The sequence below is a fragment of the Lissotriton helveticus genome, chromosome 4_1 (assembly GCF_964261635.1).
Source record: "Lissotriton helveticus chromosome 4_1, aLisHel1.1, whole genome shotgun sequence".
NCBI classification, from domain to species: Eukaryota; Metazoa; Chordata; class Amphibia; order Caudata; family Salamandridae; genus Lissotriton; species Lissotriton helveticus.
The window spans coordinates 1502736717-1502752141 of NC_136063.1; the positions used below are offsets into that span (position 1 = coordinate 1502736717).

General features: G+C 44.4%; 1 protein-coding gene across 2 annotated transcripts in view; it reads right to left on the minus strand.

The window, feature by feature from the left end:
• The window catches only part of MAK (male germ cell associated kinase), a 653239-nt gene that overhangs the window by 122720 nt on the left and 515094 nt on the right, over positions 1-15425 (minus strand). For both annotated transcript variants that reach the window (XM_078688092.1, XM_078688093.1), the window contains exon 12: positions 11837-11968. In XM_078688092.1, the coding sequence (XP_078544218.1) occupies positions 11837-11968 (132 nt within the window). The remainder of the gene's footprint in view (positions 1-11836; positions 11969-15425) is intronic.

Below are 15425 nucleotides of genomic sequence, written 5' to 3' on the forward strand. Positions count from 1 at the left end.
AGTTCTGATCAGTTCCACTTCCCTGATCCTCCCTGTTCTGTGTCTCCCAGACATCTGCAACAAGGTAGGTCCAGTCGGGAGTAGAGTATCTTCTGCTAGGCACTCGCACTCTACTTGATCTTCTAAGACCCTCCTCGGCTTGATCCTGGATATCTTCTTCTGGATCTGAGTCTTCGGATATAGGAGTAAGCGTTTCTTCTTGGGCCGACCTCAAACTTAGCCTTCTTCTTCTTGTTGGCCAAGTGGCAGCTCCAAGCCTTATTCTCCTATTCCTTGTCCTCCCACTTGGTTCTTGATCGCTCCGATACGGATCTGAGTCTGAGTCGTATTCACTTCTGCTCTCTCCTTCAGTTGCGTCTTCTGTCTCACTGCCGTCCTGCCTTCGCTCTTCTTCTGAATCCGATGCGTTCCCAACTTCTTCCGACACCCCCTCAGCTGCCTCAATCCCTTCTTGCGACTCTTCTTCCACTTCCGGGCTTTCGTCTGGGATGGGAGCTGTTCCTTCTAGAGGTGCTGGAACTCTTCTAGTATGGGATGCATGGATCCAATTTGGCAGCCCCCCGCACTTCACCGCGGTGTTCGTGATCAGGATTACCTGAAAGGGCCCACGCCAGCGAACATCTAGGCAGTTCTTCCGGACGTGTTTTTTAACCAGGACCCAGTCCCCTGGGTTCAGGTCATGACACAGGTTCCTCGCTGTTGGAACTTCAGCCGCATGCACCTGAAGGGACACAGAATGGATGGCGTCAGACAGTCCTTTACAATAATCCAAGATCAGATCATCTGTAATATTCAATAGAGCAGTAGTTGGAACTGTAGGAAGTCTCATGGCCCTCCCCATCAGGATCTCGTGGGGAGAGAGACCTGTCCTCCTATCAGGTGTGCTGCGCATGCTCATGAGCACCAATGGAAGAGCATCTGGCCAACTCAAGGATGTGGATGCCACTACTTTAGCCAATCTATTCTTCAAAGTGCCATTCACTTGTTCCACAATTCCTGAAGCTTCTGGTCGATAACTACAATGCAGCTTTTGATCGATATTCAGCGTGGAGCACAACATCTTCACTATTTCGCTGTTAAAATGTTTTCCTCTGTCCGATTCCAAAGAGGCAGGCACCCCGAAGCGCGGTATCAACTCCCTGAGCAACAATTTTGCCACTGTGAGTGTATCGCACCTACGTGTAGGGTATGCCTCAACCCATCTGGAAAATACGCATACAATCACCAACACATACCGAAGGCGATTGACTCTTGGCATTTCGATGAAATCTAGTTGCATTCTATTGAAAGGCCCCCCTGACCTCCCAATGTGACTCAGTGTGACTGGTGTTCGTTTGCCTACGTTCAGTTGTTGGCAGGTAACACATCGTTTACATACTGATTCTGCTGCTATTCTGAATTTCGGGCAATACCAAGTCTGCCTAAAAACTCTCATCATAGCATCCCTTCCTAGATGTACTGGACCATGTATTTCTCTCGCCATGGGATTAGCTAATTCTTCTGGTAACACAGCTCTCCCATCTGCTGAAACCCAAAAATCCATTTCACTTCGCACACAGCCTGCTATTTCCCATGCCTTTTTCTCTTTTTCAGGTGCGTTCTCCTGCATTATTCTTAAATCCTCCCAAGTGTCTACAGTTTCTAACATCATACTTAATTCAGTCTTTTCTTCTGCACCTTCTATTTCCACCTTTGAGAAAGAATAACTTTGTTCCGCACAATAGCGTGCGACTTCATCAGCATATCTATTACCTTGTGACACAAAATCTGTATTCTTAGTATGAGCTACACACTTCACCACTGCAATATCAACAGGACCTTGTAATGCTTCTATCAGCAATCTCACAAATTCTCCATTTCGAATGGGCGAACCAGAGGAGGTCATGTAACCCCTCTGAGACCACAACTGCCCGAAATCATGAACCACACCGAAACCATATTGGCTGTCCGTGTAGATGGTGACTCTCTTTCCATTTCCTGCTATGCAGGCACGAGTTAGGGCAATAATCTCTGCTACCTGTGCGGAATGTACTCCTTCCAGGCAAGCGGCTTCCACAACTCCAGTAATGGTACAAACAGCATAAGCTGCTCTTAACCGACCAGTATCGTCTCTTAAACATGAGCCATCAACAAAGTAAATTTCATCGGGGTCAGACAATGGCTCATCCACTATATCTGGTCTGGGTTTCGTGCATAGTTCAGTCACATCAAGGCAATCGTGGTCTTCACATCCTTCGCCTTCTATTACAGTAGGTAATGGCATCAAAGTAGCAGGATTCAAGACAGAGCATCTCCTGAGAGTCACGTTTTCTGCGGCAAGTATAACTTGCTCATAACGCGTGAGCCTGCTATTGGTCAGATGCTGCGTCTTCGTCCTGGTCATTAACAATTCAACTGAATGTGGTACATACACCACTACTGGATGTCCCATTACAATACTTTCGCTCCTTTCAATGCTGACACCCGTTGCAGCAACGGATTTGAGACATCCGGGCAACGCTGCGGCTACTGGATCTAATGTAGCCGAAAAATATGCAACTGGTCTACGGGCATTACCGTGGGTCTGTGCCAAGACTGACAAAGCACATCCCTCTCTCTCACAGCAATAGAGTGAAAACGACTTTTCATAATCTGGCATTCCCAGAGCCGGAGCACGACATAAATCGTCCCTCAGCTGTAAAAACGCCACCAGACATTCTTCATCCCATGGTACTGGATCACTCACCTCCTTGTGCGTCAGTTTCTGTAAGGGCTTTGCTTTCAGTGAAAAGTTAACTATCCACTGTCGGCAGTAACCCACCATTCCTAGGAACATTCTAACCTCTCTCTGAGTTGTAGGCGCATTCATTTTCATTATCGCCTCAATCCTCTCTGGGGACACCTTACGTTTCCCTTTTTCTAACCTGTGCCCTAGATACTGTACTTCTGTCAGACAATACTGTAACTTGCTCGGAGATACCTTATGTCCATTTTCAGCTAAATGATTCAGTAAGGCAATTGAATCTACTTTACAAGCTTCCTCTGTTTCTGACGCAACAAGTAGGTCATCTATGTACTGTACCAGAACCGAGTTCTGTGGCAGTACTAGATTCTCTAGATTCTTTTTCAACAACTGATTAAAGATGGATGGACTGTCTGTGAATCCTTGTGGAATTCGACACCATGTTAAAACGCGATCTTCCATTTTAAACGCAAAAAGGTACCTGCTCTCTTCATCCAATGGGATTGAAAAGAAAGCCTGGCAAAGATCTATCACTGTGAACCATTCTGCTTGACATGGTATTTGAAACAATATCACTGATGGATTCGGTACCACGGGACAACATGAAACGACTATGTTGTTAATCTTTCGTAAATCCTGAACTATCCTAAACTTCCCACTAGGTTTCTGCAAACCCATAATCGGGGAGTTACAAGGACTGCCCACGATTTCCTTCAGTATTCCCTGCTGTATCATTGACTCGATCACAGGCTTTATTCCTGCAATCGTTTCCTGGGACAATTTGTATTGAGGCGTTCTTGGAAACTCAACATTTGGCTTTACCAGAATTTTTACCGGTTCTACCCCTTTAATCAATCCTATATCTTCTCCTGTGAAATCCCACACCTCTGACGCCACTGCATCTCTTAAGTCTTGTGGAAGATCTTCTACAGTCCGAGTAGGATATAGTTCTACACAGAATTTTGAATTGGCCACCTTAAAGGTAGCATCATCGTCGGTAGTCTGTACCTCCACTCCTTGTGGGGTGCAGTATATGGTGCAATTCAATTTGCATAACAAATCCCTACCTAACAGACATACCGGACTCGAGTCACAAACCACAAACTGATGTTCGTTCATGTGGTTTCCAATTTTCACAGACACTGGTTCTGTCAAGGGACTAGTCATTCTTTTATTTGCGACTCCTACCACCTGAATTGTTTCCCCTGACATCGGCAAGTCTGGAACCACCGCTGATCTCAGAGTCGAACGAGTAGCCCCAGTGTCCACTAAGAACGTAGTGGGACACCCTGCCACTTCTGCCTCAACAAATGGCCCTCTCTGATCCACTTCTAGAACTGCCCCGAGGGTACAGTCTTCTTCACTGCTCACCCGTTGTCCTGTCAATGGATCAATGTAATAACATTTTTCTTCCTCGATAAACAGAGGCATTTGTTTAAAGACCTTTCCTCCAGCTGCTATCTTCGGTGGCTGTGGGAATTGGGCCCGTGGAGCCGAAGTCCCCCCTTTGGCCACCTTACTGCTTGGGACTGTCACTTTTTGCACTGTGTCTTCTTGGACCTGCTCTTCTACTTCTTGCTCTCCGTTTTCAGGGTTAAAGGGACACTCGCGTCGCCAATGCCCCACCTGGTGACATAGATGACACTTTGTCGTTTTCTTTAAAGTGGCAAAGTCTATCCTAGGTCTCTGCCCTTCTTCATTATCTTTGTTCTGACCATTTGGTTTTCGTCCCATCCCCTGCTTCTGCTGGCCACCCTTCCCAGCGGACTGCATTTGCACCACCATCAATTTCTCCTTTAGATTCTTGGCTTTAGAATCTATCTCGTCACTGCAGTACCTCGCATATCGTAAAATCTCATCTAGTGGTTTGTTCTGCCAACAGATTAAATGTTGCTGTTTCATCAAACAAATATCAGGTCTCAACCCCAATACAAACTTTGACACGAACTGCCCTATGTCTTTGGGATCCATTACATCTAGTCCACTGTATTGCTTGAATGTTTTCAACAATCTTTCATAAAACTCGTGAACTGTCTCCTTGGGTTCCTGCCTTGTTCGATCTATTTTTACCCAATCTATATCCTGTGGTGGTACCTTATCTTTCAGCCATGCTATTACCCTTTCATACTTTCGCATGACAATCTCAGCTGGTCCATTAGTTCGAACATCTCTCAATGGTTCAGCATTTGGCCATTCGACACTAGTCTTACAAGGGGTCCACAAATCAGATGGGACCACGATGTCAAACAACGTGTTCAAATCTATCCACAATACTTTCGAAATTTTAACAAACCTCTCTACCTGCTTATACCACTCGACTGGGTTGTCCCGCAACTTCGGGAATGAGTTGGTAAATGCGGCTAAGTCTCCTCTACTCCAGGGCACATGTACATAATTTCCATTTGATATTTCTCGCAAAGGGAATGCCTCCATCTGCATTACCCTTCCCTCAGGGGTCATCACATTTGTACTTCGCCTAACTGTGCCCTTTTTCGACCACCTTTCTTCCCATTTATCCAGTTCTCTCCACACTCTTATCCCTGTTACCAGCTCTCTTATGTGTGTTTTTAATCCAGCAGTTCTCTTCTCATCTAGATCTTGGTCTGCGTACTGTAATCTGTGGTTACTCTGTAATGCCCTTGTCCTGGACAAATCCACAGCATACTTGTCTGCCAAATCAGTCAGTTTTTCATGAAACGCTCTAGCTTTCCTAGTAATATCCTTTGCCATGAACAATAACTCATCCTGTTCATACAATTCTATCCTTTCCAAAGGCAATGTTCCATCTATTATCTCATCTACATCTGATTTTAAACTGGTAACATCAAGCCTTTTTGCCTTTATTTCAGCTTTCAAGACACTCAATTTAGCTCCTCCATCCGCCTCTCTCCCATCCCAGCTCCGAGATCTACGTTTAGGTATTGGTGAATTATAGGGAGTCCTCCCCTGTTCCCATCTCTCTAAGTCCCATGCCTTTCCGTCTTCTCGGGGTGGGTGGTGAAACACTCCTTCATGCCTCCCAGCCTCTCTCTCTCCATCCTGGCTAGTTTCATGGGATTGAGGATAAGAGGTTCTCTTACTCCCTCTTTCTTCCCTACTTCCCTGTGCTTCCTGAGTATTCGAGGCGTGGCGGGACCTATCGCTGTTCTCCTTTCTCCAATGTTGAACGTCTTCCCCAAGCGTATGATGAAGGCACCTAAACCTATTCTGAAAATTCCGTACCGCCTCATCTCCTCCGTTCCCCCAGAGACGGGACATTTCCTCACATTCTACAATCCTAGTATTTTGTTCCGACTGTTCTCTCTGATTTGTAGGACCTGCATCCCCTCTATTCTCTTGACTTTGGCCTTCCCGGCTCTGACTACTCTCGCTGGCCCCACAATGAGATACAGTCCCGTTACCCCTGCTTTCCCACTCTGGTTCCGTTCTTGTCCTGTTACTCGGAGATACTATGGACCCGTCCCATTCCCTCAAATCAGCTCTTAACTCTGAAAAAGATCTTGGCCGCGGTCCCCTTAGATCCATTGGTCCTCTCGGACCTCCCTGTTCTGAATTGGGACCGACAGTTGTGTCTAATGGGGTGTTCCACGTTACCGAACCTGGTAATTGTTTCCATGCATTCGTCACATTATTCCTCCTTTCCATCTCAATCCTTTCCCTATCCAATTGCCTTTGTTGTTCCCCTCTATCTCTCTCAGAATTATAGATCGAAACTATGGGTCCTATGGTAACAGGCACTTGAAGAGCGTCTGGCAATCCCACAGACTCAACCCTTTCTGTGGTTGGCGTTTTCTGCACCACAAACCTTCCCACTACACTCTGTACAGTGTTGTTTGGAGGTGTTTCTCCGCCTTTGCTAGGTGTCCATTCCGATATAGGGAGTGGTGTATACCCCTCTATCTCATTCCCATCTTCCCTTGCGAGCCCTCTATCTTCTATCAATCCCACTCTCGGAGGTGGTCTATCCATCAACAATCTGTTTATCAGATTGTCCTCCGACTCGCTTTCCTCGTCTTCTTCCATGAGGTTTCCTCCTCCTGACACCTCCCTCATCGGATACATTTTCTCCACCTCAATAGTCTGTACCCTCCAACGCTTTTCCTCCTCATCCCATTTGGAATCTCGCACTGCCCTTACCGATCGCGTCAGCCTTTGTTGACGCCTGTTCAAATTTCGGTCGTGTGCAGCCTTAATCCATGCATTAAGAGCCTCAAACTGTGTTGGTCTAGGTGAAGGTTTCAATGAGGACATGGTTGCTTTTAGCCGATGTAACACCTCTAACTTAAACGTTCCGTACTTTGGGAACTGCATTTCCTCATTTCCTTCCGTAAGCTTATTCCAAGCCCCAATCCATAATATCGTATGCAGCCCCACATTCGTTGCCATATAATGAGCTGGCGTACCCTCTGGGGGAGCCTCTTCCCCGTAATAATGTTCACTTCGTTTACGTTTAAAAATCCCTTTCAAACACTTAAAACACTTCATGATTTCTCTTTTCTCCGCGTTTGTTTACTTCCTGATGATATTCCACCAATCTCGGCGCCGTTCTCACTAACTGGCCTATCCGTACGCGGCTTTCCTCCGACGTCACTCTAGCCGCCCAACCAGAGCGCGGCTCTAGCTAACGTCACACCAACCGCTCAATCACAGCGCGGCTCTAGCCGACGTCACCCGTCCCCCTTCGCAGCAGTTCCCCTCCTTTCTCAGCTCGTCTCCTCGGTCATGCACGCATCCCATTCATACACTGAAAAATGATTACTTCCGTCCAAGCGATCACCTTTCTTTGACTGTACGCCCACAGTCTTTCTGTAGTTGTCACCCTAACTTGGCGAAATGTCTTTCCGTTTACTTCCAGACACTCGCCTTCTCCGATAGGTTACTCACACGCAGTAACTTTCGACCAGCGTCCGTTACTCATACACTCACTCTTACACTCCCCCTATCTTGGATCCACGGCGGTCAATGGTACCTCGTGACCTCCGTACTATGGTCGACAACTACCCTGGATGTTCGATACACCCAAAACCACTTAAGCTCTGGCCTGAACTTAAGATTTCACCAGTACACCCGTTTACCAGGTTACCAGTTTACCAGGTTGCGCGCGCTCACAACCTTCTCTCTTTCACACTACAGGCATTCAACTCCGCAAGACATTACAATACAAATACAACACAAAACACCGCAATCTGTTCACGCATGACCCTTTTTATACTCACTCTCCGATACTGCTGCTTTTCTCGCACCGTCTGCACCTTTCGGCACACGATTCTTCCGCTGCTCGTCTCTCGACGTCTCGGGCCTTGGGGTAAACTAACCTCTCTAGATTACCTTCCTCAAGAAGATAACCATCCTCACTCTGCTACCAACTGCTAACGCGGGATTACTTGTTACTAATTATCTTGCCAAATCCCTTCTTCCTGTCGACTGAATCGTTGGTACCTGTCTTGAGTAAAAGGTAATCTCGAGGTAAACAATCAATTTAAGAACTTACACCACTCTAAATGACCACTGACCAAAATTAAGTTTTAAAGATTTAATATAAAGTCAAAGATAACTGAAGATACAAACTTCTCAAAATGAGATTCAAAAGGTATATCGGAATCACTATGAACATGAACTTCTTGAATAGTCTGAGTCTGAAGAACAAAATAATAAGTACAAGTTCGAATACCATCAGGGTTGCTAAAATGGATACAAGTTGCAACCTCAAAGTCATTACAGAAAAGAAAATTAAGGTTAGTCTGTCCCTACACTACACTAAATGACATCCCTACTTAACAAGATCTTAACCCTCTAGGTGTCAGCCGTGGTGATTTCCTAAGAAGATCACGCACTTCTCTTTGTCTCTTCTCTGATAATGGGTCTCTCCTGATCAGCCTATCTGCCTACCCATCCGCTTCCTTAGGCTCCCAAAATCATCTGCTCTGCTCTCCTCCCGGGTCACTTTCCCTAATACCAAATCACATTTCCAATAGAAACGCCCCTTGGGACGCCCCTCACGTGGTACATCTTTCCGCGGCAAACTCCATGATGGTACTCTTGAAGACCCTCGTTAAAGTTGACCTTGGTTCCCGGGCTTCTTCTTCCGTGCGCTGATACCCCCTGAAATTCCTGGAAACTCCTACAGGCCTGCGCAAGGCGCCACTGAACAAAGTCCCTTTCATTCGAGCTGATTAGGACCCTCGCACCTGCATACAGCTCTTCCTGCAGTGGGCCTCAAATTCCAGACTTCACCATATCTTAGGCCATAAAACACTCTCAGAGCTTCATACTGGACACCTCACGACCTCTCCTCTAACGAGCACATGACGATTTAAACTTCATGACATTATCGGCTCTGGCCTACTTGATTTACATGCAACAGGTTCCTGCACTCTTAAAACGTTAACTTGATTTAAACAGCAAACATTCTTAACTAGCATACGTTTCTAAAATAACACATCTATAAAGCATATACTTTTAACCCTAAATTCAATAGTACATTTTGAAAGAACCATGTCAACCTTGTCTCACATTATTTTAGCAGCACGTTTAGATTTGCTTGTGAATTGCCATGAGGCCTACACAAAATACTGGGTTTTTAGAGTTACATTCAACTCTTACATTATTCCTTTAACATGAGAACATGAGGTTTTCATATTCATCCCAAACATTTCTACATTAGTCTCACACAGTTATGATTATTGTTACTCTACTTAAACATTCTATGCATTTCACCACTGAATATAAGACACTCTGTGTATTTCACTTCTAAATATAAACCCTCTGGTGCAAAGTACATGTTAACTAACTATGTGCTTGTAAATATGGCGTACTTATACATTTTTCCCAAACTTGTGCTCTCTCAACTTCCTGAAGCCTGCACACACGCAAGCCAGTCCTTATACACTCTCCACTATCCTTCCATGCGTGCTTAGGAGAACTCCGGCCGAAATTCACACCCCACAAACCACGAGTTGGGCCTGGCAGTGCCTCCGCAGGTACCTAGGGGCTGAACACCTATATTCTCCACACTTACCGATTTTAAACGATCCCTGGATAGCACCCACGACTGAAGCATTGACGCAGCTGGTACTTAGCCGCTGTCAGGTGCACAACATGGGCGGCCTGTTCAAGAACGGTCAATTACGTAGGGTGGCAGATCTAATGGCGGATCGAGATGTAAACATGCTTGACTGCTTTCTTATGCATAGAACACGGACCTTGCTGGCTACTGCATTTTGCCCTGAGACTGGGGAACCTATAGACCTCCCCCATTAACTACAATTTGAGTTTCCAGACTATATCGTCAAGCACAATTGCTCCAACAGATGATGGGTGGTGGAGCCCGCGCAGCCTGTGAGAGGGATCTAGCACACCTTATGACTGACAAGATGTTGGCATACTGTTATGAACAGACACGCCTAGTGTCCAATAATTATAAGCACAAACTTCTGTATTTTAAATACTTACACAGAATTTATGTTACTCCTGTGCTACTTGCAAAGATGGACCATTCGAAGCCAGACCACTGTCAGAGATGTGTGATGGCGCAGGCTGATTTTATACATTTGGCATGGGACTGCACTGCGGTGCTGGCCTACTGGGAGGCGGTGTTTGGGCATCTTAAGCATATGGTTGAGACCGAGCTTTCACACAGACCCTTGCTTGCCCTACTGGGGTATGTGCTTCCGTAGAGTCGAGGGATCAGGCGCTTTACTGCCATAGCGCTGGTGCTGGCCAAAAGAGAGGTTTCCCTGAGTTGGGGAGGAACTGCAGCACCTTTGGTGAGGGCATGGCTCAGGGATATGATGTATTGTGATACGACTAGTGATGTATATTCGTCCTTACTTCCATTTGCCTCCCACCCCAAAAACATCTGGCAGCCACTACACTCCTATCTGTTATTACATCCTATACTTACTGATAAAAGTACTACACAGAATGGAGTGATTATTGGATTAGCCAACCGGTCCTATGGATCGGGATTGTCAAAATGTCTATTACATGAATCTGTGTTGTTGTCTTACACTTAATGATTGTGGACATATTAACGCTCTGTGTTGACAATTCTTTATCAATATCTGTCAATTTGTGCTTCATGTAATCCACATTATGAGAACACGGTATTAGCTTTTTCTTTTTTTGCATAATTTGTTGAAAAATGCAATAAAAACAAGTCTAAAAATGAAACACAAAAAAACCAGAAAATTCAAAGAACCTATTTGGATTTCTGACGCAGAGCCTGCAGAAAATGAAGGTAGGGATGACTTGATTTGCTAGCTGAAGGCTGGTTAACTTCCATCTCTTTGCCAGATTTAACTGACAGAGCTGTTGGAAGTAGAAGGTGTCACGGAAAAAATGAGTATCCCTATCAGTTAAGTGCCTTGCTTTTCTCTTCCTGAGGGTTATGTAGCTCACGACCTTGCATTATTTACAGTTGGCCACTCCTTGGTGGCTAAACCAGCAAAAGGAAGACCTGGAAACGGCTATTCTATTGCCCATCTTTCGAACACATTTGGAGCAATTCTTTAAAAAACCGGCCTGACTACAGAAAAAGCAAACAGCATAGACAAGAAACCCCAAAAGGTGGCACAAAACAAGACCAAAAGGTTCCCAGGATACTCTCTGTCTGAGCGGAAAAACGGAATGGAGGCGGCTGGCTAAATAAGACATTGGGGGTGCTCCGGAGATTATGGCTTGAAACAGGATAGCATCAAACTGTGCAATGTTTCCTCTGAGAATGTTACATTTTGTTTATGTTACTATTGTCATCTTTAAAAACAGACTGAAATGTTTGTTATACGTTAAAAAGGCGTTCCAGTTTACCACTTGACCTGCAGAAATGATTCTAAATGTTACCGTATGATGAGGATTCCATTGGTGAAAGAAGGGGTAATCCAAGATGGTAAGACTCACTGAATTGAGATAATAAGACTGCCAGTCAATTTTCAATCCCAATGAAATTACTTAAATTTAGCAATTCTTCCCCCCGTGGCTGCAATTTGCTGGCATCCTGACCTATATGCACCCAAATCACAACCAGATTGAAGAAGCAGTGTCTTCTTGCAGGATACAAAACCAAAATCAATAAATACCTTCAATATCTTTCAATCTCTACACATTTTTTATTACCTGCATGATTTGAGGTGTACGGTATGCCTGCTGCGATTGAAGCCAGAGGCTTGGAAGTCAACGGGGTAGTCCAGGTTGCATGTTTGGTTTCTTTAGAGGCAGCCAGCATGGCGACGTTTTTAGGATTCACACCTGAGGGAGGTACATAGCATCAATAAGCTGCTAAATCTTACAATTGTTATATTAGTGGCATAATCATAAAGAGTTTATCTTTTCTATAAAAATATTTTTCATCAATTGGTACAGATGTAAGCATTAACATCTATTTGGCACATATGCACACAGCTACAAATGAGGGCCCCAATCGAGAAGATTAGTGAGTAAAGTATTTTAAGTCTGAGTTAAACACAGGAGCCTTATGTTCAGGCAATTGGAGATCAGACATACAGGCCCTGATTTATCAAGAAGTGACGCAACGCAGCACAGCAAGTAAATCTTATCTACAACGATGTGGCACAGTTCTGCTCCCTCCTTTTGCAGGTGCACTTTTGTCTGTCAAGCACTAAGGCAGACACCCTTACGCTATAGTGCAAGAGTGTCTGCGTTCACTGTACAATGCAGCACCCAAGCAAAGTGGGAAAAACGAGGAGAAATTAAAACATTCCTCCTTGTAGCGCATGTCTCATGGAGGCGTAGGATTTTGGCACAAATCCCTATCTACAATTCTTTGTAGATAGGATTTGAGTAAAAAAACCCTGGTTGTTGCATGGAAATGCCCATGCACCACCCATGGAACGCCCCATCGACGTAAGATAACGCATGGCAGTGCATTGCACAACTTTGCATTATTAATTAAAGCAAACACCAATTTGCGCTGGATAGTAAATCCCACCTGAACACTTTGCATTCAGTTTGCATTAGAAAAGTAACACAAACCCAATACTAAGCATTTGTAAATCTGGATTGCAGCACTAAGCTATTTATTGTGTTATTTTTGTTATTTATCTGTTTCTCAAGAAGACTATTGTTTAAAGCAGTTCATTATACTCTTTAAATATTGCTCTGAAATGTCACAGCACAAATTACAACATAGCAATTTAAAATATTGCTCAAAAAATGTCACAGCACAAATTACAACATAGAAATTTAACTTGACATTTGCAATATATGTTTTAAAAGGAAGCTTCATATACTGACCATGTGTTGTAAAACAATGTTTGACCCGTTTCTTGATAATATGACAAACCCAAAAAGCATTAGTTTAAGAAAAAATGGAAACTACAGGTAACATTACATCAACATATCTCAACTTACTAATCAATCCTAAATCATCATCGATTGGCTACTTCAGATTTTAGAACCAAAGGACGATGAGTTCGCTCACAGACAGACAAAAATAGAATACAGTTCAATAAAAGGACACTAACATTATTTTTAACATGCTAATTGAAGATAAGGTACCTTCATGAGCATTACTGGGATTTCCTTATCTGGAAGACTTTTAAATGAGTGAATACCATCACTTCACCCAGTGAGTGCAAGGAGAGAGATACAAGTTTTTTTCTCATCCAAATACGCCAAGCCACTTTGACTATTATAGATCTCTACATAACCAAGATTGATTGATCTTAATGTACCTTTCGTCTATTGAAGTCTATCCTGTTCAGGATAACATTCCGTCAATAAACTTAGACTCTTCACATGAAAACACACATATTTCTCCTATCCCACGCTTACCACCATACACATATATATATGATGAACTGCAGACAACAGAATACTCTGCTTGTCAACGCCCACAGGGACGGGACTGTGTTATTGATTAAATGGAGCTCTGAATGCAGCTGCCGCCTCCGTGTCTCTGTGAATGCCAGTGAACAAGGGCTTACTGCTTTAAACGCGTCTGGCGATATTCAGGAGGGAAGTGAGAAGGGCAGCAAGGCTGCTGCTGCCGTGTGTGCAAGTGCGGTAACTCTTCCAGGAGTGACATCTCCTCAGGGGCACCCTTTTGTTTATTCATATTTAGCGGCTGGCCCGGTTGCGGAGATGTACCGCCGCTTACAGTAGCGGATCCTGGTGCTTGCGATTTCGGGCACCCTGTCGAGTGGACGGGGCCTCACCTACGGAATATATTGGCGGACAGTTCAGCTGTACCATGATTGCTTTCAAATTTGGAATGACGGTGGCAATATCCACTGGGGTGTTTTTTCAGCAACTCATGTCTTGACAAGTGATGAACTGCAGATACCAGAATGCTCAGCTTGTCAACGCCCACAGGGGCGGGACTGTGTGATTAATTAAATGGAGCTCTGAACGCAGCTGCCACCTCCGTGTCTCTGTGAATGCCAGTAAACAAGGGCTTACTGCTTGAAACGCGACTGGCGATATTCAGAAGGGAAGTTAGAAGGGCAGCAAGGCTGCTGCTGCCGTGTGTGCAAGTGCGGTAACTCTTCCAGGAGTGACATCTCCTCAGGGGCACCCTTTTGTTTCTTCATATTTAGCGGCCGGCCTGGTCACAGAGATGTTCTGCCGCTTTCAATAGCGGATCCTGGTGCTTGGGGCCTCACCTACGGAATATATTGGCGGACAGTTCAGCTGTACCACGATTGCTTTCAAATTTGGAATGAAGGTGGCAATATCCACTGGGGTGTTTTTTCAGCAACTCATGTCTTGACAAAGTGATGAACTGCAGATACCAGAATGCTCTGCTTGTCAACGCCCACAGAGGCGGGACTGTGTTATTAATTAAATGGAGCTCTGAACGCAGCTGCCGCCTCCGTGTCTCTGTGAATGCCAGTGAACAAGGGCTTACTGCTTGAAACGCGACTGGCGATATTCAGGAGGGAAGTGAGAAGGGCAGCAAGGCTGCTGCTGCCGTGTGTGCAAGTGCGGTAACTCTTCTAGGAGTGACATCTCCTCAGGGGCACCCGTTTGTTTATTTATATTTATATTTAAGCAATCTGTAAACTGGTGCAGGTTAAGAAGGGATTAGCACCACTAGAGTGTCAGAATTGCAAATAAGGGCACTAGACCCTAAATTTATGATCGCTCCTTACCGCAAATCAAACACAAGCAAGATGTATTCTAAAATGTATATACATGATTTAAATAAGGAAAACATAATAATATTGTAAATAATGCCAAATCTAAACAATGTTAATTAAATAATTAGCATTTTGCAATTATTCATAAGTGCCGACCCATAAATGATATATAACTCTGCGGTGATACAATGAATTTTGAATTTTGAATTGTCACCAAAATACAGTTAAATTTAATTTATTTGCAAGTGCCAAAGTAAATATATTGTGTAGCGCGAAATGTTAGTTGCATGAAACGTTGTAACTTTTCAGTGGCCATGAGGAAATGGTCTCTATGACAACACTGATGCCGCCACACAGACCAATGAGCACTGAGTAAAGTTTAAAAGCATTCTCACTTACTCCAATTCTTTGTTGTGAACAAGACGGTATAGCCGTCGAAACGCGTCAACTTTTTCATTTGGCCTAATAAAACTTGTTCCTGAAACGAGAGCCCACGGTGTCAGTGCCTGTTTTACACGGGAAAATTCAGGAGAGGAGAATATATATATATATATATATATATCTTTAACAACTTCGCTGCGGCGGCTATTCCGCCGCAGCGCTAA